Source organism: Arvicola amphibius, chromosome 1 (assembly GCF_903992535.2).
Source record: "Arvicola amphibius chromosome 1, mArvAmp1.2, whole genome shotgun sequence".
In the NCBI taxonomy this organism is placed as follows: Eukaryota; Metazoa; Chordata; class Mammalia; order Rodentia; family Cricetidae; genus Arvicola; species Arvicola amphibius.
Window position 1 is genome coordinate 186,821,625 of NC_052047.1, and position 24,819 is coordinate 186,846,443.

Sequence of the window (24,819 nt, forward strand, 5' to 3'; positions counted from 1 at the left end):
TAGTGATGGACACCCTCTATAAATCATTGAATAGTCCATAACCCTTTCTTCTGGAGGGGGGGGGGGCGTTTCAAGAAAGGATTTCTCTGTGTAGCCCTGGCTGTCCTGGAACTTGCTCTGTAGCCCAGGCTGGCCTTGAACTCACAAATATCGTCGTGCTTCTGCCTCCCGAGTGCTAGGATGAAAGGCATGCGCCATCCCCACCCAGCTCCATAAACCTTTCGACCTGGCATCTGTATGTCCAATTGTTTGAGTAATCCAGAAACAGGAGAGGAAATCCAGAAGGAAATGAGAGTGCATATGGGACCTCGGAGTACGGGCTAGAGTGGCATCTCAAATCCCTGAGGTAGATGCAGACTTTCACAGAAATACTGAGGAAGAACTGTTAGTCACCTAGTGAGGAAAGTTAAAACAGCAGAGGAAGTTTCTTATTCTTTTCCATCTTCAAGGAAATCTAGAACTGTGACTGACCCTTGGTCAACCCCTGGAACTGAGATCATTAGCGTTTATTCTCTGTCAATGATTGATGGTTTCGATGTGAGTACCTGGGGTAGTGGACCATGCTGTGCCAGTTTGTCACACTGCTTTATAAAAACAGCAGGATTTATGACATGCGTGCCTGTGGTTTCATTGTTAGAGGGCTGACTTTCGAAACAGTTGTGGCTGGTTATGTAGCAAGATAGCCATTGGTTTTTGTTTTTTGTTTTGTTTTTTAAAAATATTTATTTATTTATTATGTATACAATATTCAGTCTGCGTGTGTGCCTGCAGGCCAGAAGAGGGCACCAGACCTCATTACAGATGGTTGTGAGCCACCATGTGGTTGCTGGGAATTGAACTCAGAACCTTTGGAAGAACAGACAATGCTCTTAACCGCTGAGCCATCCCTCCAGGCCCCGGTTTTTGTTTTTTGGGTTTTTGGTTTGGTTTGGTTTGGTTTGGTTTGGTTTTTGGTGTTTTGAGACATGGAGTTGCTATTCAGCCTTGGATGGCTAGGAATTCACTATGCAGACTGGGCTGGCCTCAAACTCACAGAGATCTGTCTGCCTCTGCCTCCCCAGTGCTGGGATTAAAGCGTGCACCACACAGCTGGCCCTCACTTGCTACTGAATCCTGAATGTATTTTCAGAGGGTTACTAGGCTTTCAGAAGCTGTGGAACTTCTAGAATACCTTTTTCAACTTTATTACTATTATTATCATTATTATTGTGTGTATGTGTGTGTGTGCATGTGTACATGATGTGTGTATGTGTGTGTGTGCATGTGTACATGATGTATGTATGTGTGTGTGTACATGTGTACATGATGTATGTATGTGTGTGTGTGAGAGGGGGATGCGTGAGAGAGAGGACAATTTTATAGAGTTAGTTCTCTTCTTCCACCTTCATGCAGGTCAGAGGATCAAAGTTGGGACATCTTCTGGTGGCAAGCATCTTTGCCTGCTAAGCCATCTTGACACCCCTTAAATACTTTTAATTAGCTTTTTGTTCTGACACTGCTGGAAATTGAACATAGGGCCTTGCAAATGCTAAGCAACAACTCTACCACTGAGCCATATCCTCGAACCCCCGGAAAGCTTTTGTAAAAGACATTTAGATGCAAGCTAGGAGGCAGTGGTGCATGCCTTTAATCCCAGCACTTGGCAGGCAGAGAGAGGCAGATCTCTGTGAGTTCGAGGTCAGCCTGGTCTGCAGAGTAAGTTCCAGGACAGGCTCCAAAAAGACATTTAGACATTTAGATGCACATCTTATACCATATACAAGATTAAATCTAAACTGATTCATGAACTAAAACAAAAAGAAACTAGGCTGTAGAAGGAAACATGGGTGAATTCCTCCTTATCCATGCACTTAGAAAGGCGTCCTACAAGTGATTCTAGCTCCAGATGCAGTAAAATGTTGATAAATCTGACTTCATGTAAACGCACACACGAAAAATCTCAGATAGAGCCAATTCTGGCCAGATGGTGATGGCACACAACTTTAATCCCAACAATCAGGAGGCAGAGATAGGCGGATCTCTATGAGTTTGAGGCCAGCCTGGTCTACAAGAGCTAATTCCAGGACAAGCCCCAAAGCTACAGAGAAACCCTGTCTTGAAAAACAAAACAAAACAAAACAAACAAAAAAAAACAAAACAAAACAAAAAAGAGAGTCAATTCTGTAGTTTTACTGGCATATAAGTGTAACATTATGCTTTATTTCTAGTATACTCCTTATATGTTATCTCTGTGTGTGTGTCCCCACCATGTGAGTCCTGGGAATTGAAGTCAGCTTGTCCAGTTTCTCAACAAGAGTCTTTACCTCCTGAGCCATCTCACTGGTCCCCATTTTGTTGTTTCTTGAGTAAGTCAGGGTCTCACTGTTTCTTGAAAAAAAACAAAAAACCCAAAAAACAAAAATAAAAATTAAAGAAGAGGGGCTAGCAAGAGTCAGTGGGTACAGACACTGTGTAAGCCTGATGACCTGAGTTCAAGGTTTATGAATGGTTGCCAGCATATCTAAGTGAACTACATGCATGCCTGGTGCCCACTGAGGCCAGATAGTTCCTTGAGAGACCCTATCTTGCTGGATGTGGTAGTGCATGCCTATAATCCCAGCACTGGGAGGTAGAGGCACTTAGAACTCTGTGAGTTTGAGGTCAGCCTTATCTACTTAGCAAGTTCCAGTGTTGAGGAATGTTTGTTTAACTATGTAAAGATGTGTTGCTGGTTTACCTTGCCTGCTTAAGGTACCTGATTGGTTTAATATCAAGAGGAGTTATAGGTGGAACTTCTGGGAGAAGGAGATGCCAAGACATGCCAGTGGCCAGCCAAACACAGAGGAAGCAGGAAAGTAGGACATACAGAATGAAAGAAAGGTTAAAAGCCCTGAGGCAAAAATGTAGATGAATAGAAATAGGTTAAATTAAGTTAAATGAGCTAGTGAGACAAGCCTATGCTAAGGCAAGCAAAGTCCATTTGGAAACAAAATGTGACTAAGCTTTGTTTTTTAGTGTCTGGAATTCCTTTGCAAGCCCTCTCAGGTTTTTAAGCAGATTTTAGTTGGCCCTACGTTGGGCGCCAATTTGTTGTAGTAGGTTGCTAGTTTGTTCCCGGCTGCACAGCCCCAAAATAATCACACAGAAACTATACTATTTAAATCACTGCTTGGTTATTAATCTGTATATCGCCACGAGGCTGTGGCTTACCAGTAAAAGTTCTGGCATCTATCTCCAGCGGGATTATATGGCTTCTCTCTGACTCTGCCTCCTTTCTCCCAGCATTCAGCTTAGTATTCCCCACCCACCTAAATTCTGCCCTGCTATAGGTCCAAAGCAGTTTCTTTATTCACCAGTGGTATTCACAGCATACAGAGGGGACTCCCACATCACAAGCATTCATAATTAATAATAATAAGTCTCTGTGTCTTTATTTGGGAGTTGGTTGGCAGCCCAAAGAAAATGCCACCTACATCCCAGGACAGCCAGAGCAACATAATAGAGAGAATCCCTGTGAACATGAACACACACACACACACACACATATGTATGTATGTATATACCACCACCACCACATGGTGTGACAGCCAAGCCCTCCAGCTGTGGTTGGTATCCAAAGCAATTACTATCCTGCCAGACAGCCTGCTGCTACCTAACAAAAGCTCAGGATATACAGCTCCTTCTCTTTTGTTAGGCTCCTTCTCTTTTGTTATTATGTAGATTGCCTGAGCTGGTGAGTTCCAAGCTAGTGACCAATTAAAGAAGGACTTGACTGCAGTTCTGCTACCCCTGGAAAAGAGAATGTTAATGAACTTCCACCTTAGTTTACCTTGGGGAATAAAAGGTGTTTGAAAAATAAACACGGGTGATCCTCAGGAATGAATGAAGCCTGAGACTCCCTTCCAATATTACTGTGTGAACTGTGTCTCAATTTTTCCCAAGCCTCCATGCTGGTCCAGAGAGGGAAAAGTAGTTTATGTTGGGGCATCGGAACCTGGCAATTCACCAATGGTTTTCACAGCATACAGAAGGGACTCCCACATCACAAGCATTCATAACTAATAACAATAAGTCTCTGTGTCTTATTTATTTATTTATTTAGGAGTTGGTTGGCAGCCCAAAGAAAATGCCACCTACATCCCAGGACAGCCAGAGCAACATAATAGAGAGAATCCCTGTGAACACGAATACACACACACACACACACACACACACACACACACACAGTATATACCACCACCACCACTGTCAAGAAGCCAAGGCCTGAGCGATCAGTTCAGTGATAAAGCATTCTCCTGGCATGTACAAGGCCCATGTTCAATCTCTAGTATTGAGGAGGAAAAAAAAAATGTCAGAGAGGCAAGAAGAGGGCACCCACAGATCCAAAGTTTTCATTGGTTCTGTTTTTCCACTCTTACCCACACTGGCCCACAAGCAAACCCACAGTGGCAATGGAGATGATACAGGAGCAAGGCCTGCATCTCAAACTCAAACATCTCAAACACTTGCCTATCTGGTAAGAAGAACCATGGTTTTAAGTATAAAGAGTGGAGCAAATCCTCACTGTGTTTTGTTGTTTTGTTTTTATAGATAGTTAGATGGGGGTAAAGAGATAGCATCTGCCTCTCTTCCTTAGAAGGGTGCCCAGTGCCTACATAGAGGCTCATAACCCATCAGTAGCTCCAGGTCTGGAGAATCCAATGCTCAATTTTGGTCCCCAAAGGCATGGATATAGATTCAGGCAAAACTCTTATCTACCTCAACAACCATTAACTGTTACCTGTGGGAAGTGTGGGTAACATTCCCCCCATACCTCCCATGATAAGCTGTTAAGAGGCTCATTCTCCTGTCTACCTTGCGCAGGTATTAATAGCTGCTGTGAGTCAAGACTGGAATATCTATGCCCAAGCAGTCTGCATAGCCTCTTCTTGAGCTGATGAGCAGGGGAGGAAGCCTCCGGACCAGTTTGGTTTGCTTACTCTATGCCCTGCCACTAGCCTTAGTGGAGTCTTCAGCAAAATGATTTTACCTCTAATTCTGGTGGGCAACCAACTGGAGTAAAAATTGCCCGTATTGTTTCAGGAGCTTCAAGAGTTTTATTCTTCTTGGATGTTTTTTTCTAGCTTCTCTAGGCCTTTGCACCCTGGACCCCAGCTTTTACCAACTGGCAAGGTAAAGTCGGTTTTAAATGGAGTACCGGCTTGGCCAAAGTCACAGTGTAGCTGGAAGCAAATGTTATAATAAGCATGTGTGGGGATTGGCTGCCCCACCCTCACACCTGCAGAGGGCACAGAAATGGGCAGACCAGCAGAAACAGCAAAACTCCTGTGTGTTCCTTTGTGTATGTGGCAGCCACCCAGAGAGACAGAGCTGTGGTTCTAAGGTGGCCATGCCTGGGGAAAACTTTCTGTGCCTGTCTCCCCATCTTCCTCTGGGAAAGCATCTAGAGACAGACTACATGAAGGTTTCTGAATTGTGCACGTCTCCATTCGTGTGCAGGCTCCAGTGTGTGCATGAGACCCAAACAAGAACACTAGAAAACTAGCCAAAGAAACTGAAAATTTATGGAGAAATGTAATGAAATATGGATAGAAATTAAACTCTAATTGAAGGCAAAAAATGAAATAGATTATCAGAATAAATGTATCAGGTAGAAAAATGATTTGAATACGATAACCTGTAACAGGCCCCCAGGCCTCAGCACAACTGACTCCACAATGGAAATAATCAGCCAGGCCATAAATCTCAGCATGTAGACAGTACCATCTGCTAAAATGAAAACAAAGGCCTAATTCATCAAAGTCCATAGTTCTGGGACAACTTCTAAATGTACTAACCTTGGCTTTTGGCTTCTTTAGTTCTCCTTCTGGCCAACTGTTCTTGCTAACTGAAGTATGTCAACCAGGATATGGTTTTTATGCTTAAAAGCTCACTGTGAGAAAGACTCGGTCTAAACTGGGATCCCGAGCACATGGTGTAGTCATTGGCCAGCTAATAGATTTTCTATCGGCTTATATCCATGTCCAAGTAGTCTTCTTCTGGTGGATACCCCATTAACAAACCATATTCTTTTTGTTGTTATTGCTTTTTGTTTCTTGAGACAGGGTTTCTCTGTGTAGCTCTGGCTGTTCTGGAACTACCTCTGTGAACCAGGCTGGCTGAACTCAGAGATCCACCTGTCTGTGACTCCTGGGTGCTAGGATCAAAGGAGTGTGCTATCACTGCCTGGCCTTTTTTAAAAATTTATTATATTATTTATTATCTATTTTTATTTTATGTGCACTGGTGTTTGTCTGTTGGATCCCCTGAACTGGATTATAGCTAGTTATGAGTTGTCTGTGGGTACAAAGAATCTGGGTCCTTTGGAAGAGCAGCTGAGCCATCTCTCTAGCCCCAAACCTATATTCTTAAAGAAAATAGTTCATAACTGGGCATGGTGGTACACACCTTTAATCCCAGCACTCAGGAGACAGAGAGTTTGAGGTCAGCCTGGTCTACAGAGAGAGTTCCAGGGTAGCCAGGACTACACTTGCGAAATCCTGTCTTAAAAAAAAAAAGAAAGAGGGGCTGGAGAGATGGCCCAGCGGTTAAGAGCATTGACTGCTCTTCCCAAGGACCCGGGTTCAATTCCCAGCACCCACATGGCAGCTCACAACTGTCTGAAAAATCCAGTTCCAGGGGATCTGACACCTTCACACCAATGCCCATAAAAATAAAGTTAAATAATTTAGAAAAAAAGAAAGAAAAAGAAAATAAAAACAAAATAAGTAAATAAATAAATAAATAGATCGATAAATAAATGTAGCAATATAGAGCTAGGCTAAAAATGTATTACTATGCCGAAAAAAAAAACCAAACACTCGGGTAGAAGAACTAAGTCTCTAAGCAGGTATTAGACAGCTGTAAACCACAAACTGACCTCAGAGACAAAACTATCTATCGGTACATTCATAGGAAGAGATGTTAGAAGAAGGGCAAACGTGGAAAGGAAGAAATCTTTGGAAACATGCTTACTAAATATGAAGACCTCCAGAAAAAGATGTCAGACTGAAACCGTGATCAGTGAAACGACAGAAAATCAAAGAGAAAGGGCAGCATAGAGAGAGAGTGGGCACCCGACGCAGACTCTGAAAGAGAGGGACTGTGGAAGGAGGCTTCAGAAAGGACAAAGACAAGACAGTAAAGTCAGTCTCCTGGGCACTCAGTGAGTGTCTCTCTTTCAGTAACTGGAATCCCTGTACCTGAAGTCATTAACCTCAGCTAAAGTACAACCTAGAGGGGACAAAGGTGGCCATACTTCTGTGATTGCCTCCCAGTTAAGGGTTGCTGCTGTAGCTCAGCAATAGCCTAGTATTCAAGAGGTGGGGCCAAGGTTTAGTTCCCAGAACAGCCCCAAACAACAGCAAAATGGTGACAACCGACAATTAATACACAACATGTACATTTCAGCCACAGAAAATTAAATTCTAGCCTGGGTGCATAAGACCATTTTGTTTTGTTTTTGTTTTTCAAGACAGGGTTTCTCTGTAGCTTTGAAGTCTGTCCCGGAACTCTAGCTCTTGTAGACCAGGCTTGCCTCGAATTTACAGAGATCCTCCTGCCTCTGCCTCCAGAGTGCTGGGATTAAAGGTGTGTGCCACCACCGCCCAGCATAAGACCCTGTCCTAAATCAACCTTTTATTTAAAAAAATATTTTTTAAAGAAAAATAATTTATTTTGTAACAAGAAAGGAAAAAAATGTTTTGCCTTTTCTTTCTCTTTAAATTTATAATGGATTTTCTTGTTTTTTTTGAGACAGATGTCTCTGTGTAGATCTAGAACTTGCTATGATGATGATCATGTGGCTTCGATTTGCAAAGACCATCCTGTCCCTGCCTTCGGCTTAAATTAATGTTTAAAAACTACATCCGGTTTAAAGGCTTTTTATTACAATATAAAACATATAAAGTTCACAAAGCGAGATTGTTTTTACAGGAATGAAAACTGAAATAAAAAGTAACCACAGTTCAGCTTCTAATATTAGCAAACCTTACCAGTAACTCAGAAACTTCCTGCTTATAAATAGATGTGCTTTTGAATTAAATACCTGGGCTTGAATATTGACAGTCTTCCTCATGTGTGATTTTGGCATGGTATTTAACCTCTTTGGGTTTTGGTTAAGCCGTCTATAAAGACTCCAGAGGTTAGCACCTTCTAAAATTGTTGAATTAGAAGAACTCGTATAATGTAAAACGTCTATCTCACACCTGATTACAGCCTGACTGCAACGAACGGTAATTATCAGGCAAATGTAATAAAGACGGCAACCAACTCCCACTTCCTGCGTGCCTTTCACTCAGTTTTGAAAGTTGCTCGAGCTCAAGCCTTTTCTCCTCGCTAGCTCCTCCTCCTGCCGTAAATGGCCTGCCCCAATTGTCGTGAAACGCTCTACCCCGCCCTCCATGTGGCGAAAACGCAGTCACGCTTGACGGCGCGAGGTGGCTCAGCCGCAAGATGGCGGCGCTGGCGGAGGAGCAGACGGAGGTGGCGGTCAAGCTGGAGCCTGAGGGACCGCCGACGCTGCTACCCCCGCAGACTGGCGACGGCGCAGGCGAGGGTAGCGGTGGCACTCCCAACAACGGCCCCAACGGCGGCAGCGGGAATGTGGCGGCCGTGGCGGCGACGGCGGCGGCCGGCGGGGATGGCGGGACCCCCAAGCCCGTGGTGGCCGTCTCTGCCTCTGCCCCGGCGGGGGCGGCCCCGGTGTCCGCCGCTCCCACGGAGGCCGGCGCTCCCCACGACCGGCAGACCCTTCTGGCAGTGCTGCAGTTCCTCCGGCAGAGCAACCTCCGCGAGGCCGAAGAGGCGCTGCGCCGTGAGGCCCGGCTGCTGGAGGAGGCAGTGGCGGGCTCCGGAGCTCCGGGAGAGCTGGACGGGGCCGGCGCGGAGGCGGCTAGCGCGCTTCTCAGCCGGGTCACCGCTTCAGTCCCCGGCTCTGCGGCCCCTGACCCTCCGGGCAGCGGCGCTTCGGGGGCCACGGTGTTCTCGGGTTCAGCCTCAGGTCCTGTGGCTCCAGGAAAAGGTGAATCGCGGGGTCCCGGGACAGGAGCGCCGGCGTGAAGGGGATCTAGCGGGGAAGGCAAGCCTGGCAGGCCTGCACCTCTGCGGGCTTGTTTTGAATTTCCTGGGCCCGCCTCTAGGGCCACATGCCCGCCCCTTTCGCTACGGCGCGGGCTGCGCAGTCAAACCCTCTTCTGAGCTGTCAGTTCCAGCCAGAGGCTGAGCAGAGCTGTGGAGCCGAGGGGAGGTGCCGGGAAGCCGGGCTTGACAGAAGTGGGGGATCACGGGGTTTCGGTGTTTTTCCTCTTATTTAGATTTCTGAGCCTTGCGTACGTTCGCATGAACACCACTAGGACCGTTATACTTCCATACTTTGACTGCAAATCCTTTCTAGATCTTGATTTTTCACAGCTCCGTGGTTCTCATCTCTCCTTTTGAGACGAGAGAACGCGCTGTGGAGTAAAGGCGGAAGGTTCTTTGGACCGCACATCCAGAGTGGTGGTAGTCCGTATTTCTCAGAACGTGGGCTAAGTGCTGTTCAGTGTTTTGGAGGATGCAAATTCCTGAGCATCATTTCAGGTGTAAACGCTCTAGGGTTTGGGGTTGGGGATCTGCCCTAACGGATTTTAAGGAGTACTGATATATACTAATCTTTAACAACCCTAACTTTACAGCTAGGTGTGGGACAGACATTTTTGTCTCTGTTGCTTTCCCTCGTGTGATGTCAGTTAAAGGCATTTTCCCTAGTTTTTTTTTTAAATAGGTTAATACGAGCCTAACATATAAAGTGTAAAATAGTGAAAATAGTAAAGTAGTGAAAAACTTCAGTTCCTGAATCCAGTCCTAACAACTCCTCTCCACCCTCCTCCCAGACACTGTCACAAAATTCATACCATAAACATACTCTTCCAGCCCGGTGGTGATGGCGCATGCCTTTGATCCCAGCACTTGGGAGGCAGAGGTAGGCAGATCTCTGTGAGTTCGAGGCCAGCTTGGTCTACATAGTGAGTTCCAGGACAGCAAGGGCTGTTACACAGAAACCTTGTCTCGAAAAACAAAAACAAAACCTCTTGCAGTATGGTTCATCAGGTGATGGCACCATGGCTGACCATCTGTGGTGTGGAAGGAGAGACCCAGCTACCTAAAAGTTGTCTTTCACACATGCCATATTTTAAAAATTTAAACTCACACCTAGTATAAATTCTCAAAAGGAGAACAGTAAATATTGAACTAAGTTATCCAGTTTAGTGGTTCTAGACAAGTTAATCTGTATCTGTGAGAGCATTGCCAGACACGGCACTGTAATTTATGTATATAGAGATGTGTCATGTTTATAATGCCAGCACTTGGGATGCTGAAGCAGGAGAATTACTGTGAGATTAAAGCCAACCTACACTTAAGTATAGTTATGGGGAAGTAAGGAATGTGTGGAAAATGTGACTGAGAAGGATTTTTATGCTACATTTTGTGAGTATGTTGTAACATAAATTTTATTGTTGTTACATTTTTTAAAATATCTATTATATGTCCAGAAACTTGACTTAGTTTTTATATCACACTTGAGAAGCCAAGGAGGAAAAGAGACCATGAGAGTGACTACAATATTATAACTTTATTTATAATTTTTGCTTCAAAGAGTATGTATAACCACTAAAAAACACAAAAGTGTAGAACACTATAATTGTAGTTTACCAACATTTCCAATATTCAAACTCTGATTTGATTGAAAAAAGCATTATTGTTTGTTGTGTATTGCTATATTACAAATAGATATTCAGCCTTTCAATCTTAAAGTGATTGATTATAGAAATTGCTTTAAGCATATACAATTGAGTTGTAGTCTTTTATATTTTATATTGAGCCATAACAAATGTTCCCTCTTTTCATTAAAATGGTGATACTTTGTTTGTTTGTTTTTTGAGACAGGGTTTCTCTGTGTAGCCCTAGCTGTCCTGGAACTAGCTTTATAGACCATGCTTGCCTCAAACTCACAGATATCCACTTGCCTCTGCCTCCCAAGTGCAAGGATTAAAGGTGTGTGTCACCACTGCCTGGCTGAAATGCTGATATTTTATATGAGGGGATTGATGTTTGAATATGAAGGTCTCACAGGTCTAGATCTATTACAGGAGTGATATACAAAGAACTTGAGTGTGTTGTATCTATTTGCACAGAGATTAACATAGTCATTTGCATATTTATTTATTTATTTGGTGGTTGGGGGTTGAACCTAGGACCTGTACATGCTAGACAATTCCTGTCCACTTAGCCACAATACCAAACCTGCATGTGCCCTTTGTCTTCAAATAAGACGGTTCCAAGAAAAATGTTGACTATTCTTGTTACTGATTTAAAAATGGTAAGATGTAGTCAAACTGAAGGGCTTTTGGCTTGGGTAACTGAAAGGCATACTAAATCCTATTAAAAGGTTCTGTGATTGTGAGCTAGCACGTTTGCTACCAAGCCTGACAGACTTAGGTGGCTCCCTAAAGCCTCCATCTTGGAAGGAGAGAATTGACTACTGTAATTTGTCCTCTGATTTCCACTTGAGCACAGTGGCTTGTCTCCCCCACCCCCATACGCAGCCTCACACATGTACACAAAATAAACAAATGTAATGCAAAATTTTAAAAAAGATACATGATTGTGTTGGGGAAGAGAGGTTAAGAGGAAAGGGACAAACTTGAGTAATAACTCTCCTTTGAGCCTTAGCAAACTTCTGCATTCACACGGTGCATTTTAGATCATTTTCTTAAAAGTTGTCATTCATTTTTTTAAACAGTTGGAAGTGTAGCTGTGGAAGACCAGCCAGATGTCAGTGCTGTCTTGTCGGCCTACAACCAGCAAGGAGACCCTGCAATGTATGAAGAATACTACAGCGGACTGAAACACTTCATTGAATGTTCTCTGGACTGCCATCGAGCAGAATTATCCCAACTCTTTTATCCTCTGTTTGTACACATGTACTTGGAGCTAGTTTATAATCAACATGAAAATGAAGCAAAATCGTTCTTTGAGAAGTATGTGAATTTTAACATATTTTATTCATCTATATACGTATATGTATACACACACATCTGTAACCCCACAAATGTAAGATTGTAAAGCAGAAGGTACTTGAGAAGGAGACGTACCTTGGGCAACATGAACCTAACATGGAGCTAGGGGAATTGATCTCCCAGACGAAGCCAGACTTGAAGTGAAGTTTGAAGAAGGGCTAGGAATTAGCCAGATGAAGAGAAGAACATATCTGGAAGGCCTGGGAGAAGGGTCATGATCGTTACAGAGGCTAAAAGAAACTCATTAGCTGGAACAGGAAGCATTGGTTGGGACCTGGAAACAGGCAGGTTCTTGCCCTGTGTTCAGGATTTTTGTCATAGGAATAATAGGGATTTGTATTGGATGAAATTAGATTTGATTGAGAATCACTGAAAACTGATATAAATAAAACTTTATTCTAAGAGCAGTAGAAACTATGTTAGAATTAGGTTGGACTTAAAATAACTGACAACTCAAATAGAGGCTTATATAAAATGGAAGCTTGGTTTTTTTCATAAAGGTAGGAAGTTTAAGACTAATAAGTAAATCCTTGATCGTCAGGATGTGGCCTTCCTCAGTTTATCGTCCTGGTCCTATGGTTTCCACTGTGTGACACAGATGGTCCTCTAGCAGTAAACATTCCTCACCGTGTTCTAATCAGCAAGGGGGCATACATTCTAGATGCACACACTTCTTTTTTTATTTTTTTGAGACAGAGTTTTTATATAGCTTTGAAGCCTGTCCTGGAACTTGCTTTGTAGACTAGGCTGTCCTTGAACTCACAGAAATCTGCCTGCCTCTGCCTCTCGAGTGCTGGGATTAAAGGTGTGTGCCACCACTGCCTGGCCCACACTTCTTTCTCTAACTTTTCAGTCGGTGCCCATCCCTGGCTACAAATGTAGGAAATATAGTCTTTCCTTAGGTGTCTGTTCCCAGCCAATAGGTATTTTGTTTTTGAGGAAGAAAGGAAAACTGAGCGTTTGGGGACAATGAGGCATCTCTGCTATAGATGTCAATAGAGGATAATTTCATTAATTTTCTTTTTTGTTGTTCTTTTTAGACAGGCTCTTATTACATAGCCCTGCCTGGCCTAGAACTTACTGTGTAAGCCGGGCTGGCCTCAGACTGGCAGAGTTCTGCTTGCTTTTCCCTTCCGAGTGCTAGAATTATAGGCAGGGTCTATCCCATCATAGCCTGAGTATACCTTTTTACGTAAAGGACCTTTATGCAAAGAGGCAAACATGGTGAGGGACAGAGGGGCTTTGGTTGATCAGGGTTATTAAGTGTACTTGATGGAGGTGATACTCCTTTTTCCCTTTGACCATTTGTAAATATTTCAAGACATTTTTGTTTGTCATAATAACTGGTAAGGAAGAAGGATAATAATTATAGGATGTATAGGTAGTCCTACTTAGCAGAGAGTTGCCCTGCCTAATATATTAGTAGCATCCCTGTTGAGAAACAAGAGTCTGCGGGTGTAGGTGAAAGGTAGATTAATTCAACACTTGATGGGTTAGCTATGAGGTGAAGTATAATTGATAATCCAGGTTTCTGGTCTGTCTTGATAAGGATGACTTTACTGAGAGAAACCCCTGTCAAGTAGGGGAATGAATCTTTAGTTCCAAATTCAGATGTGCTTTTGATTAATTTAAAAGTCCATTAAGAACCAATAACCTTGCCCAGCTTGGTGGCACATGCCTTTAGTCCTGGCACTTAAGGAGGCAAAGGCAGGTGAATCTCTTGAGTTTATGACCAGCTGGTCTACCGAGTGAGTTTCAGGACAGCCAGAGCTACACAGAGAAACCCTGTCTTGAAAAACCGGAATAAACAAATAAATAAAAAAGAACCATTACCTCTAGGACTGGTCAGCTAATAATCACTCTGTCCCTCTATAATGTAACCCGGTTCCCCACCCACTATATAAAAGCTGCGAGGGGAGGAGGCACTAAAGCCATACATTGCTTTGAGGAGCTCCAACGTTTAACAACAAAGTATAAGATCTAGAAAAGAAAGGGAAGAGAGAGAGGAGGAAATCCAGGAAGGTGCTGAGTTTCAGGTGTCAAGGAGGCAGGGTCGACTTGACGGAAGGGGAGCGCTTGAGTGAAGCCAGGACTCGTCCACTAACAAAGATGATGCTGGAAGGGGAGCAGCAGACTCCTAGTTCTCGTATTCGTTATTAAACTCAGATTCCCAGCTGAGGGGACAGAGCAAACAGCCTGAGCCTCGCTGCCCCCAGCTGAGCACAAAATTTCTATTCTAGTAGTCCTGTTATCAGTCTCCTGAGATAGCCATCTTCCTATGTGGGCAGATGGCCTGTCATAAAAGGGTCTCTGCTACCATTACAGTCTACTATGACCCCATGCCTAATGAGGGTAAAACAAAAGTATATTTAAACATATACCAAGGCTGAAGTCTTTATTCCATTGCCTTGGGAATAGTGAAATTATGAAAGTGCTCATTGTTCAGTACCAATATTTGTTCTTTAGTTGATGTTTACTATGTCTTAACATAGGAAGTAATTGAAATGTTTAGGCTATGAGAATCCATGTACTGATTATTTCTGAGGCATATTATTTTCTACTTCTATGTTTGAAATGTTCTATAATAAAAGTTTTTAAAGAATGGGGTTTTGAGAAAACACAAAATTCAGTAAAGCAAGGGTTCTGACATTTTTATGTATTACCAAAGATGATTTTCAAAAGCAATACATACTAGTGGTGGGTTTTACATTCCACTCACATGTTTCATTCACTCTGCTTTATTTCAAAACTTTCTCTTGAAATGTTTATGATACATTTCATTAGAGAAATTGTTCATTTTTAAGGGTGGGTTTTATAAATGAATTATAATCATTTTAAAATGTATTATTAGTTATTCTACAGCCTAAGTCAGGGTTATTTATATAGTTACATTATTATAAATATATTTTACTATATACTAATTACAGATTATTCTGGGATGGTTTATAAATGTATGAGGAGAAATATCTTAATGACACACTGAAAAATAACTTTTTAAAATCACTAAAACAGGTTCCATGGAGATCAGGAATGTTATTACCAGGATGACCTACGAGTATTATCTAGTCTTACCAAAAAGGAGCATATGAAAGGGAATGAAACCATGCTGGACTTTCGAACAAGTAAATTTGTTCTCCGTATTTCCCGTGACTCTTACCAACTCTTGAAGCGGCATCTTCAGGAGAAGCAGAACAATCAGATCTGGAACATAGTTCAGGAGCACCTCTACATCGACATCTTTGATGGGATGCCTCGGAGTAAGCAACAGATAGATGCCATGGTGGGAAGTCTGGCGGGAGAGGCTAAGCGAGAAGCAAACAAATCCAAGGTACGGGAATAAGCCTAAGAATCATAGGGTTTCCATTACATAATTTATACGTTGGGAATAACCTTCCACTGCTTTTAAAATGTGGTGTTCTAAGGATTACTAGTGTATGTAAGGGTTTGGGAATGGTTCCATGTAACAGAGCCCTAACTACAGCAGCTGAGACAAGGGTCTTTTTGGGGGGAGTAGCATAATAGTTTCAAAGTGCTGTCTGTATTCCTTGGCTTCTAATTCCTGCCTCACCACGTTTCGAATGTGGCATGCATGTCTATGCGTGTATGTATGTGTGTGTGTGTTCCCGTACAAACACTCAAATGGCTACTATGGCATTGTAGCTGAGTCCAGGGATGGGTAGGGGCCACATTGAGAGGTTTACTAAGTCTCTTAAAACCAGGACAACATGTGGGTTTTTTGCCTTTTTTTTTCCTTTCTTGGTTTTTCAAAACAGAGTTTCTCTGTGTGTAGCCCTGGTTGTCCTGTTACTCTCTTTGTTCACCAGGCTGGCCTTGAATTCACAGAAATCCACCTGCCTCTGCCCAAGTGCTAGAATTAAAGGCATACGCCATCAAGCACAGCTTCCCTTTTTTTTTTCTAACTAAAACTGTATACGGTGTACGTCTATATATATCTGTTGGTTAGAACTATGTTATGTGGTAATTTGTAGCTGCAAGAGAGCCTAAAAAGAGAAATGATTTAGCCAAATACACTGAAGAAAAGTTAACTAAAAAAAGTTGATTCTTTTGACTTGTAGGTATTTTTTGGTTTATTAAAAGAACCAGAAATTGAGGTGCCTTTGGATGATGAGGATGAAGAGGGAGAAAATGAAGAAGGAAAACCTAAAAAGAAGAAGCCTAAAAAGGATAGTGCTGGGTCTAAAAGCAAGAAACAAGATCCCAATGCCCCGCCTCAAAACAGGTAGGGAAGAAACTTATGTGGAGGTGAAAGCTATGTCACAGAGGGCTGAAGCTTATTAATATTCAGAGTGATTCTTACTCTGTTTCTCTTACAGAATCCCTCTCCCTGAGTTGAAAGATTCAGACAAACTGGACAAAATAATGAATATGAAAGAAACTACCAAACGAGTACGCCTTGGGCCCGACTGCTTACCCTCCATTTGTTTTTATACATTCCTTAATGCTTACCAGGTTAGTAAAATAACTCAACAATTTCTTCCAGAAAAGTCAGATAAAATGGTGATTTACCATTGAGAGAAAGTAACTAAAATGGAAGTTTATTATTTAAACTCTTGGCATTATTTAACTGGGAGACAAAGGAAAGCCAGTATGGTAACACATGCCTTTGATTCCAGCATTCTAGGTAGAGTCAGTGGGTCTCTGCGTTTGAGGGCAGCTTTGTCAAGGACTGTCAAAGCTATAAAATAGAGAAGCCCTGTCTTAAAAGAATAAAATAAAAAAAAAAAAAAAGGAGGAGGAAGAGGAAAATGGCACTGGCCAGAATAGATAGATTCTTCTGAGTTTCAAAGCCTCGAGCAGCTTGCAGGAGTCTGGATCCTGCTTATACCTGACCCCTGATGACTGACTGGAGCTCTAACCTCTGCGGAAGCTTATCTGCCTCATCTTTTGAACTTGGTTTAAGTATTAACATAAAGTTGGCATTTTTAACTAATTCTAAATGTCTTTAATTGACTTCTTATAATGGACTGCTGAGGATGAGGTGTCTAGTAAAGTACAGGAATTACTACACTTCTATCATGTACTCCAAATACAGAAGCAAAAAGTGAGTGATATCATGCTCTTCGTGTTTGTGCCTTCAGACATTGGGTTTTATTGGAGAACGTTGTAGCTGGAATTTTCTTTGGGTCACCAACTAGTTCCCAAATAAACACACAGAGACTTACTTAAGTTATGAATGCTTGGCCTTAGCTTAGGCTTCTCCCAGTAGCTTTTATTTTTACTTAATTGAACTTGCTTTTATTTTTTATTTATCTACATTTTGCCTCAGGGGCCTTTTTACCTTTCTTTCATTCTGTATATCTTACTTTCCTGCTCCCTTCATGTCTGTTTGTCTGGCCCCTGGTGTTTCCCTGGTGCCCCACACCCTAGCTAAATCCCTCCTTCTACTTACTCTCCCTGCTGAGAAGTCCGGCTATATCTCCTCCCTTGCTATTGACTATTCAGCTTCTCATTAGACCAGTCAGGTTCTTTAGGCAGGCAAGGTAAAACAGCAACACATCTTTACATAGTTAAACAAATACAATACATTTTTTTAAACATAGTTTAAAAAATATTTATTTATTATATATACAATATTCTGTCAGTGTGTGTGCCTGCAGGCCAGAAGAGGGCACCAGACCTCATTACAGATGGTTGTGAGCCTCCATGTGGTTGCCGGGAATTGAACTTGGGACCTTTGGAAGAGCAGGCAGTGCTCTTAACTGCTGAGCCATTTCTCCAGCCCCCATAGTTAAAATTTTTAAACAATTAAAAAATATTTCACAACATAAACAAATGTAACACATCTTTACATAGTTAAACAAATACAGCACATCTTTGCATAGTTAAATATTCTGTAACAGAATATAACTTCTTTTTTGGCTTTTCAAGACAGAATTTCGGGGCTGGAGAGATGGCTCAGTGGTTAAGAGCATTGCCTGCTCTTCCAAAGGTCCTGAGTTCAATTCCCAGCAACCACATGGTGGCTCACAACCATCTGTAATGAGGTCTGGTGCCCTCTTCTGGCCTGCAGACATACACACAGACAGAGTATTGTATACATAATAAATAAATAAATATTAAAAAAAAAAAAGACAGAATTTCTCTATTTTTGGAACCTGTCCTGGAACTTGCTCTGTAGACTGGGCTGGTCTTGAACTCAGAGATCTATCTGCCTGTCTCTGCCTCCTGAGTGCTGGGATTAAAGGTGTGCACCAGCACCTCCCAGAAGATACTCTGATTTTTAGTTCTGCGTGCTTTTTTGGAGAACTTCATCCATGAGCACTGCATGTATATCTCTCCTGCCTCTCATCACTCCCTATGTCCCCTACACAATGATCTACTCTTAATTATTATTATATGTATATACTCATATGTTTGTGTATGTTTATATATACAAGTGTGCATTTAACTTTGCTTATATGTGCATGTGTTCAGATGCCCTGTTTTGTTTGTTTACTATCAGGGCCTCACTGCAGTGGATGTCACTGATGATTCCAGTCTGATTGCTGGAGGTTTTGCAGATTCAACCGTCAGAGTGTGGTCTGTGACACCTAAAAAGCTTCGTAGTGTCAAACAAGCATCAGGTAAACTTGAAATTATATCTGTTTGATTCCATGGAATGTAGACAGGAAGTTGTGATCTTTGCAGAATTGATTTCACCTGAATTCAAGGGTAACATTCCCAGCTGTGTCTGGTGATATAGGCCTGTGATTATAAACTACTTAGGAGGATGAAACAGGAAGATTGAGAATTCAAGAACTGGGCAGGTGAGATGACTCATCAGGATAAAGCATTTGCTGCTGAGCCTGATGACCCGAGTTTGATTCCTGGAACTCACATGTGGGAGAGAACTGCTTTCCAAAAGTTGTCCTTTGACCTCCCACATGCGCTAGGCATGTGTGCACCTACATAATCACATGCACTAAATAATTTAAAATAAAAGAGAGTGAGTTCAAGGACTGCCTGGACTGCAGGGAGAATTCAAGGCCAGCCTGCAAAACTTAGATAAACTGTCTGAAAATAAAACAAACACCAAACTAAGATAACATTTCTAATAATGAAAGAACTGTTGGGGTTGGCAATGATTAACTGGTTGGCCCTCAGTTCTCTCCTATGTAGAATGAAGGGATTAGGTCAGATAACCCTTTTTTGGGGCGGGGGAGGCGGGGTGAAATGAGGTTTCAAGACAGGGTTTCTCTGTGTAGCCCTGGTTATCCTGGCACTCATTCTGTAGACCAGGCTGGCCTTGAACTCACAGAGATCCACCTGACTCTGCCTCCCCAAGTGCTGAGATTAAAGGTGTGGGCCCCACTTTAAGATTTGTTTTTATTATTTTATGTGTATAGATGTTTTGTCTGAATGTAGGTCTGTGTACCATGCATGTGCCTGGTGCCTGAAAAGTTGATGAACCTCCATGTGAGTTCTGAGAATCAAACCTGAGTCCTTTGCAACAACACTAAATATTCTCACCCACTGAGCCAACTCTCTAGCCCTTTTTAGATAACTCTTTAAAGTTAAAACTCTAATATCTGATGATTATTTGCCTGTAAATTTTAAGAAAACCATAGTGAGGGCTGGGAGGGCCCTGCAAGTTGTCCTTTGATAATCCACATGTATATGATGGCATACATGTATGTGATGACATTCACATATATGTGATGGCATACATGCTTCAAATTCACATTCATACACCCAGGTGCCAAGTTCAAAGCAGACTGAGCTACATCTTGAAGACCCTGTCTCAAACATCAAAACAGGGGGCTGAATAGATGATGACTCAGTGGTTCAGAGCACTGACTTTTGCAGAGGACCTGGGTTAGACTCCTATCACCATGGCAGCTCACAACCAGCCGTCACTCTAGTTCAGGGGCTCAGCACATGCATCTGGTGCATTCCTCTACATGCAGGCAGAATACTGATACACTTAAAGTTCATTCATCAAAAACAAAGGCAGAACAAAACAAAAACCCAAACCTCTAATAAGGTCAGGATTTTTTAAAGCTTTTGTTGCTATTTTTCCTAAATAGTACATTTAGATTATTTTAGGATTTTTATGAAACATAGCATAGTAGGCAAACTAAAGAATCAGTCCTGGTTCTCATTCTGAGTAACTGTGTGGTCTAGCAGATTATTAACTGTTTGAAGGTTCATTTTATTCTGTACAAGGGGATGTATCACTGACTTTAGAGGCCTTAGCACAGTGGGTATTGGTGCATAGGAAGAAATGTTAAAATGTTAGTTCTGAGCTATGATGGGATTGCCTTAAAGTGTTTTAATGAACGAACCTAAAATAATATTTCTGAACCTTTTTAGATCTTAGTCTTATAGACAAAGAATCAGATGATGTCTTAGAAAGAATCATGGATGAGAAAACTGCAAGTGAGTTGAAGATTTTGTATGGTCACAGTGGGCCTGTCTATGGAGCCAGCTTCAGTCCGGATAGGTAAAATACAAACAAAATTAAATACTGATAAACAGTATTGAGATTTAAAAGTTAACTGCTGGAAATAAAATGCAAATGCGTAGACACTTTTTAGAAAAACATGATTGCCTGTAGTTCAGTATCTTTTAGAATCTTACATTTGCTAATTTATCTTGGAGTACTGGTATATAAAATAGCAACTATGCTATATGCTAAATTTACAGGATCAAGGTTCACATTCAGGGCTCACTGGTTTCAAAATTTAAGCTTTATCTTTGAATAACCCTCTAATAGAGGTTGAATTCCTTGAGTTCTTGGGTTGTTCTTGTGGCACTTTGTAAAATTTAACACAAATTCCTTATACTAATGGCATTAATAGCTGTCTACTGAAGCATTATCGGTCTATAATGGAAAGAATGAAGAAAGCTGGGTGTGGTGGTAAGTGCCTGTAATCCCAGCTACTCTGGAGGCTAAGGCAAGGGGATTGTGGTTCAAGGTCAGCTGGGCAATTTAGCCAGATCACGTTCTGAAATAGCACCATGTGTGTTTGGCTATTTCTTGATTTTCATTTCTAACTTTCTGCTAAAATGACTGGAAGAGGGTATTTTCACCCATATTATCATTTGTATTCTACTTGGATAGTTTTCAACCACCAGAGTTTTAACTGTACTTGTGAGATCTTGGGAATAAAAAATATATATTTAATAGTGATTTAACCAGATGGTACATTTTACTTGAAGAAATGTGAAAACAGTTGACTTTTGTATTTATCCCTGGAAAAAGTAGAACATTATCATTTTGCATGGGAGTAGAGCTAGTTGAATGCTAGACTCCAGTCTTCTACTACTGAGCTACATTCCACTCCTTTCCTTTTTTTAAATATAGCCCATGCAGATAGGAAATAATATCCACAATTGACATACTTCGTTTTTTAGGCTGTCTTGGTAAACATACTTTTTATTATTCTAAATATTATTATTATATTTTTTGGTGTTTTGAAATGGAGTCTCATGCTGTATTCCAGACTGGCCTTGAATTTGCAGCAAGCCTCCTGCCTCAATCTCCCAAATTCTTGAGATCATACATATGAGTTATCAGACTATTTACTGTTTTTTTCTTTTCTAAAGTACTGTGACCCCCTCCCCATAATCACTATATATTTTTTTAATAATTAGCTTTATATAGTTGATATTCAGAATATAGTATGACAGTATTTCATTTTAACATTAGTTTAATAATTTTAGCTTTTGGTTCTAAGTATAAATAAAGAGGTGGGGATGAGATGGCTCAGTGGGTGGTGAAGTGCTTGTCATGCAAGTGTGAAGACCAGATTTTGGATCCCCAGCACCCACATAAATGCTGGACTGGCATGGCAGCCCTCCTGTAATCTCAGTATTCTGGAGCTGGAGATGGGATCTCTGGAGAAAACTGACAAGCTCTGGGTTCATCTGGGAGATTGCTCAAGGAAGACACCTGAACATGCCCATGCATACCTCATACCACACACACAGGTGAGGGGGCTCAGTGGTAGATTTCCTGCCTGTCATGTGCAAGGCCTGAGGTTCAGTCCTCAGCACTATCTGCGCATCTTCACATGTATGTGTGCACACACTGAGATATACCTCCCTAAGTCATTTGCTGAAATGTGAGAATGAGAAGAAACTTGAACAGGTAACCAAATTATTCTGGAAATCAAACATATCACCTCCTCTCCTCAGGAACTATCTGCTCTCCTCTTCAGAGGATGGAACTGTTAGACTCTGGAGCCTTCAGACATTTACTTGCTTGGTGGGATATAAAGGACACAACTACCCAGTATGGGACACACAGTTTTCTCCATATGGATATTATTTTGTGTCAGGAGGCCATGACCGAGTAGCTCGGTAAGAACACTATGATCTCATGGGTTTATTTACTGAACATAACTGATTCTTGTTGGGCATACAAAGTCCAGCAAACTTCATGTTATCAGGGCTGACTTTTTGAGAAGATAAGCATTTATTGCCATAGTTTGAAATGAATGTGAGGAAGAATATTACTCTGTCTTTCATTATGTATACACTAAGGGTCCTGCTTTAATGTAATTTCTAACGTTCCCATCAGATGTGTCTTGTTTCCCATTCCCACTATGAGCACCTTTTTGTCTCCTGTTATCGTAAAGTTTCCATTGGCGAAATTCTTGCTAGAAACTATGTAGTTACCCACACTACAGGAAAATGGTTTTCTGTGCATTAGGAGTGGGAAGCAGTGCGTATACAAAGAATCATAAAATTTACATGCTGGCTGGAGAGATGGCTCAGAGGCTGAGAGCAACTGGCTGTTGCTCTAAAGGACCCAGGTTCAATGCCCAGCACTCAAATAGCAGCCGAGAACTGTCTGTCACTCCAGTTTCAGGGGATTCGACACCCTTACACAGTCATGCATGTAGGCAAAACACCAATGCACATAAAATAATATTATATAAACTGGGTGGTGGTGGTGGTGGATTCCTTTAATCCCAGCACTTGGGAAGCAGAGCTTAGTCTATAGAGTGAATTCTAGGACAGCCAGAGCTACACAGAGAACATCTTGTTTCTAAAAGCCATAAATAAATAAATAAATAAATTTCCATGCCCATAATCCCAGCACTCTAGAACAGGACATGGTGGCACATGCCTTTAGTCCTAGCACTTGGAAGATTAAGGTAGGGGGCTGAGTTTAAGGCCACCCTGATCTGCAGATATCTTGAGTTCCAGAACAGCCAAGGCTACATAGTGAGATCCTGTCTCAAACTAGGCCCAATCTTCTGTTGTCTTTCCTTAAGATGGCAAGGAGGTGCCATTGAGAAATGACTTTCATCTGGATGTACCAATTTTTGGGGTTAAATTTTATTTCAATTAATTACTATTATTTCTTATTTCTATTAATTTCAAAAAGGCTTTGGGCTACAGATCACTATCAGCCTTTAAGGATATTTGCTGGACATCTTGCTGATGTGAATTGTACTAGATTTCATCCAAATTCCAACTATGTTGCTACGGGCTCTGCAGACAGAACTGTGCGGCTCTGGGATGTGCTCAATGGTAACTGTGTCAGGATCTTCACTGGACACAAGGTATCTTACACCTTTCTTATTCCAGCACACACAGATCCTTTCAGAGTCAAAATAGTAACTAGCAGCATGCACGCTTTAAATATAGTATTCATGCCACTAAACTACAGTTCTGTCTTGGCCTTATCAGATATACTTAACTTTATTTTGCTCTTTTCTAGGGACCAATTCATTCCTTGACATTTTCTCCCAATGGGAGATTCCTGGCCACAGGAGCCACAGATGGCAGAGTACTTCTTTGGGATATTGGACATGGCTTGATGGTTGGAGAATTAAAAGGCCACACTGATACAGTGTGTTCACTTAGGTTTAGTAGAGATGGTGAAATACTGGCATCAGGTAAATTATTTTAATGGCTTTGGGGTAAAGGTTGTTTTCATAAAAACAAACAAGGCAAACACAAAGTATACATGGGAAAATGTCAGACTCTAGATGTGTCAGACACTGATATTTTCTTTGGCTTTCTTTTAGGTTCAATGGATAATACAGTACGGTTATGGGATGCCATTAAAGCATTTGAAGATTTAGAGACTGATGACTTTACTACCGCCACTGGGCATATAAACCTACCTGAGAATTCCCAGGAGTTATTATTGGGTACATATATGACCAAATCAACACCAGTTGTACACCTACATTTTACTCGAAGAAACTTGGTTCTAGCTGCAGGAGCTTACAGTCCGCAATAAACCAGCGGTATTAGAGACCTTTTGGAAGCTACTGTTTGGAAAAGGGAGACTAAAAAGCAAATACCTCAGTGATTAGTATTTAAGCTACAAAGAATGTTTTTGTCTACATGGATCTGGGAGTATGCTGCTTGGAAAATCTGAACAGGACAGTTCCACGTTTCTCTAGCAACCACATTGAACTAATTTCCGTTAGTTGAATAAGAGGTATTATGTTCATGGAGGGGACATTTATGGTGCTTTGGATTGTGTGGAAACTATGCATTTTTCTGTTCAAATGCTATTTTAATTTATTATGTTTAGAAAGGAAGTCAATTTGATTTAAACAATTTATTCTGCTTCAAGATTCAAACTAAGAAATACAGTACCATCTTGAGTAGCTGAAGAGCTCTATGAGCATGTGTGTGTCTGCTGTAAAATGAAGTTACTGTACGGCACGCAAGCACTATGGTAAACCACCCACTAACATGCTTTCCTTCACCATGACTAGTGGGATGTATGTAACTGGGTAGGAACTACAGTTCCTAAGATCTAGAAGTACCG

General features: G+C 41.6%; 1 protein-coding gene across 2 annotated transcripts; it reads left to right on the plus strand.

Annotated features, from left to right (window-relative positions):
• The first annotated feature begins 8,451 nt into the window (after positions 1-8,451).
• Taf5 (TATA-box binding protein associated factor 5) lies at positions 8,452-24,586 on the plus strand. Of its 2 annotated transcripts, XM_038335610.1 has the most exons (11): positions 8,452-9,040; positions 11,801-12,038; positions 15,090-15,405; positions 16,154-16,317; positions 16,412-16,547; positions 18,541-18,661; positions 20,391-20,520; positions 22,218-22,382; positions 23,416-23,593; positions 23,752-23,929; positions 24,062-24,586. In XM_038335610.1, exons 1-11 carry the CDS (start codon positions 8,473-8,475, stop codon positions 24,277-24,279), a joined length of 2,412 nt encoding a protein of 803 aa, XP_038191538.1. In that variant the 5' UTR covers positions 8,452-8,472; the 3' UTR covers positions 24,280-24,586. The 2 variants fall into 2 exon arrangements, with proteins under 2 accessions (XP_038191538.1, XP_038191539.1); XM_038335611.1 differs by lacking the exons at positions 22,218-22,382; positions 23,416-23,593; positions 23,752-23,929; positions 24,062-24,586 and adding an exon at positions 21,845-22,209.
• The last annotated feature ends 233 nt before the right edge of the window (positions 24,587-24,819 follow it).

Excerpts from the sequence above, each read along its gene's own strand:
- Taf5 (XM_038335610.1), top strand. The coding sequence starts at position 8,473 with ATGGCGGCGCTGGCGGAGGAGCAGACGGAGGTGGCGGTCAAGCTGGAG. Across the intron at positions 12,039-15,089 it reads GCAAAATCGTTCTTTGAGAA|GTTCCATGGAGATCAGGAAT; the intron begins GTATGTGAATTT and ends TCACTAAAACAG. Across the intron at positions 22,383-23,415 it reads GGCCATGACCGAGTAGCTCG|GCTTTGGGCTACAGATCACT; the intron begins GTAAGAACACTA and ends AATTTCAAAAAG.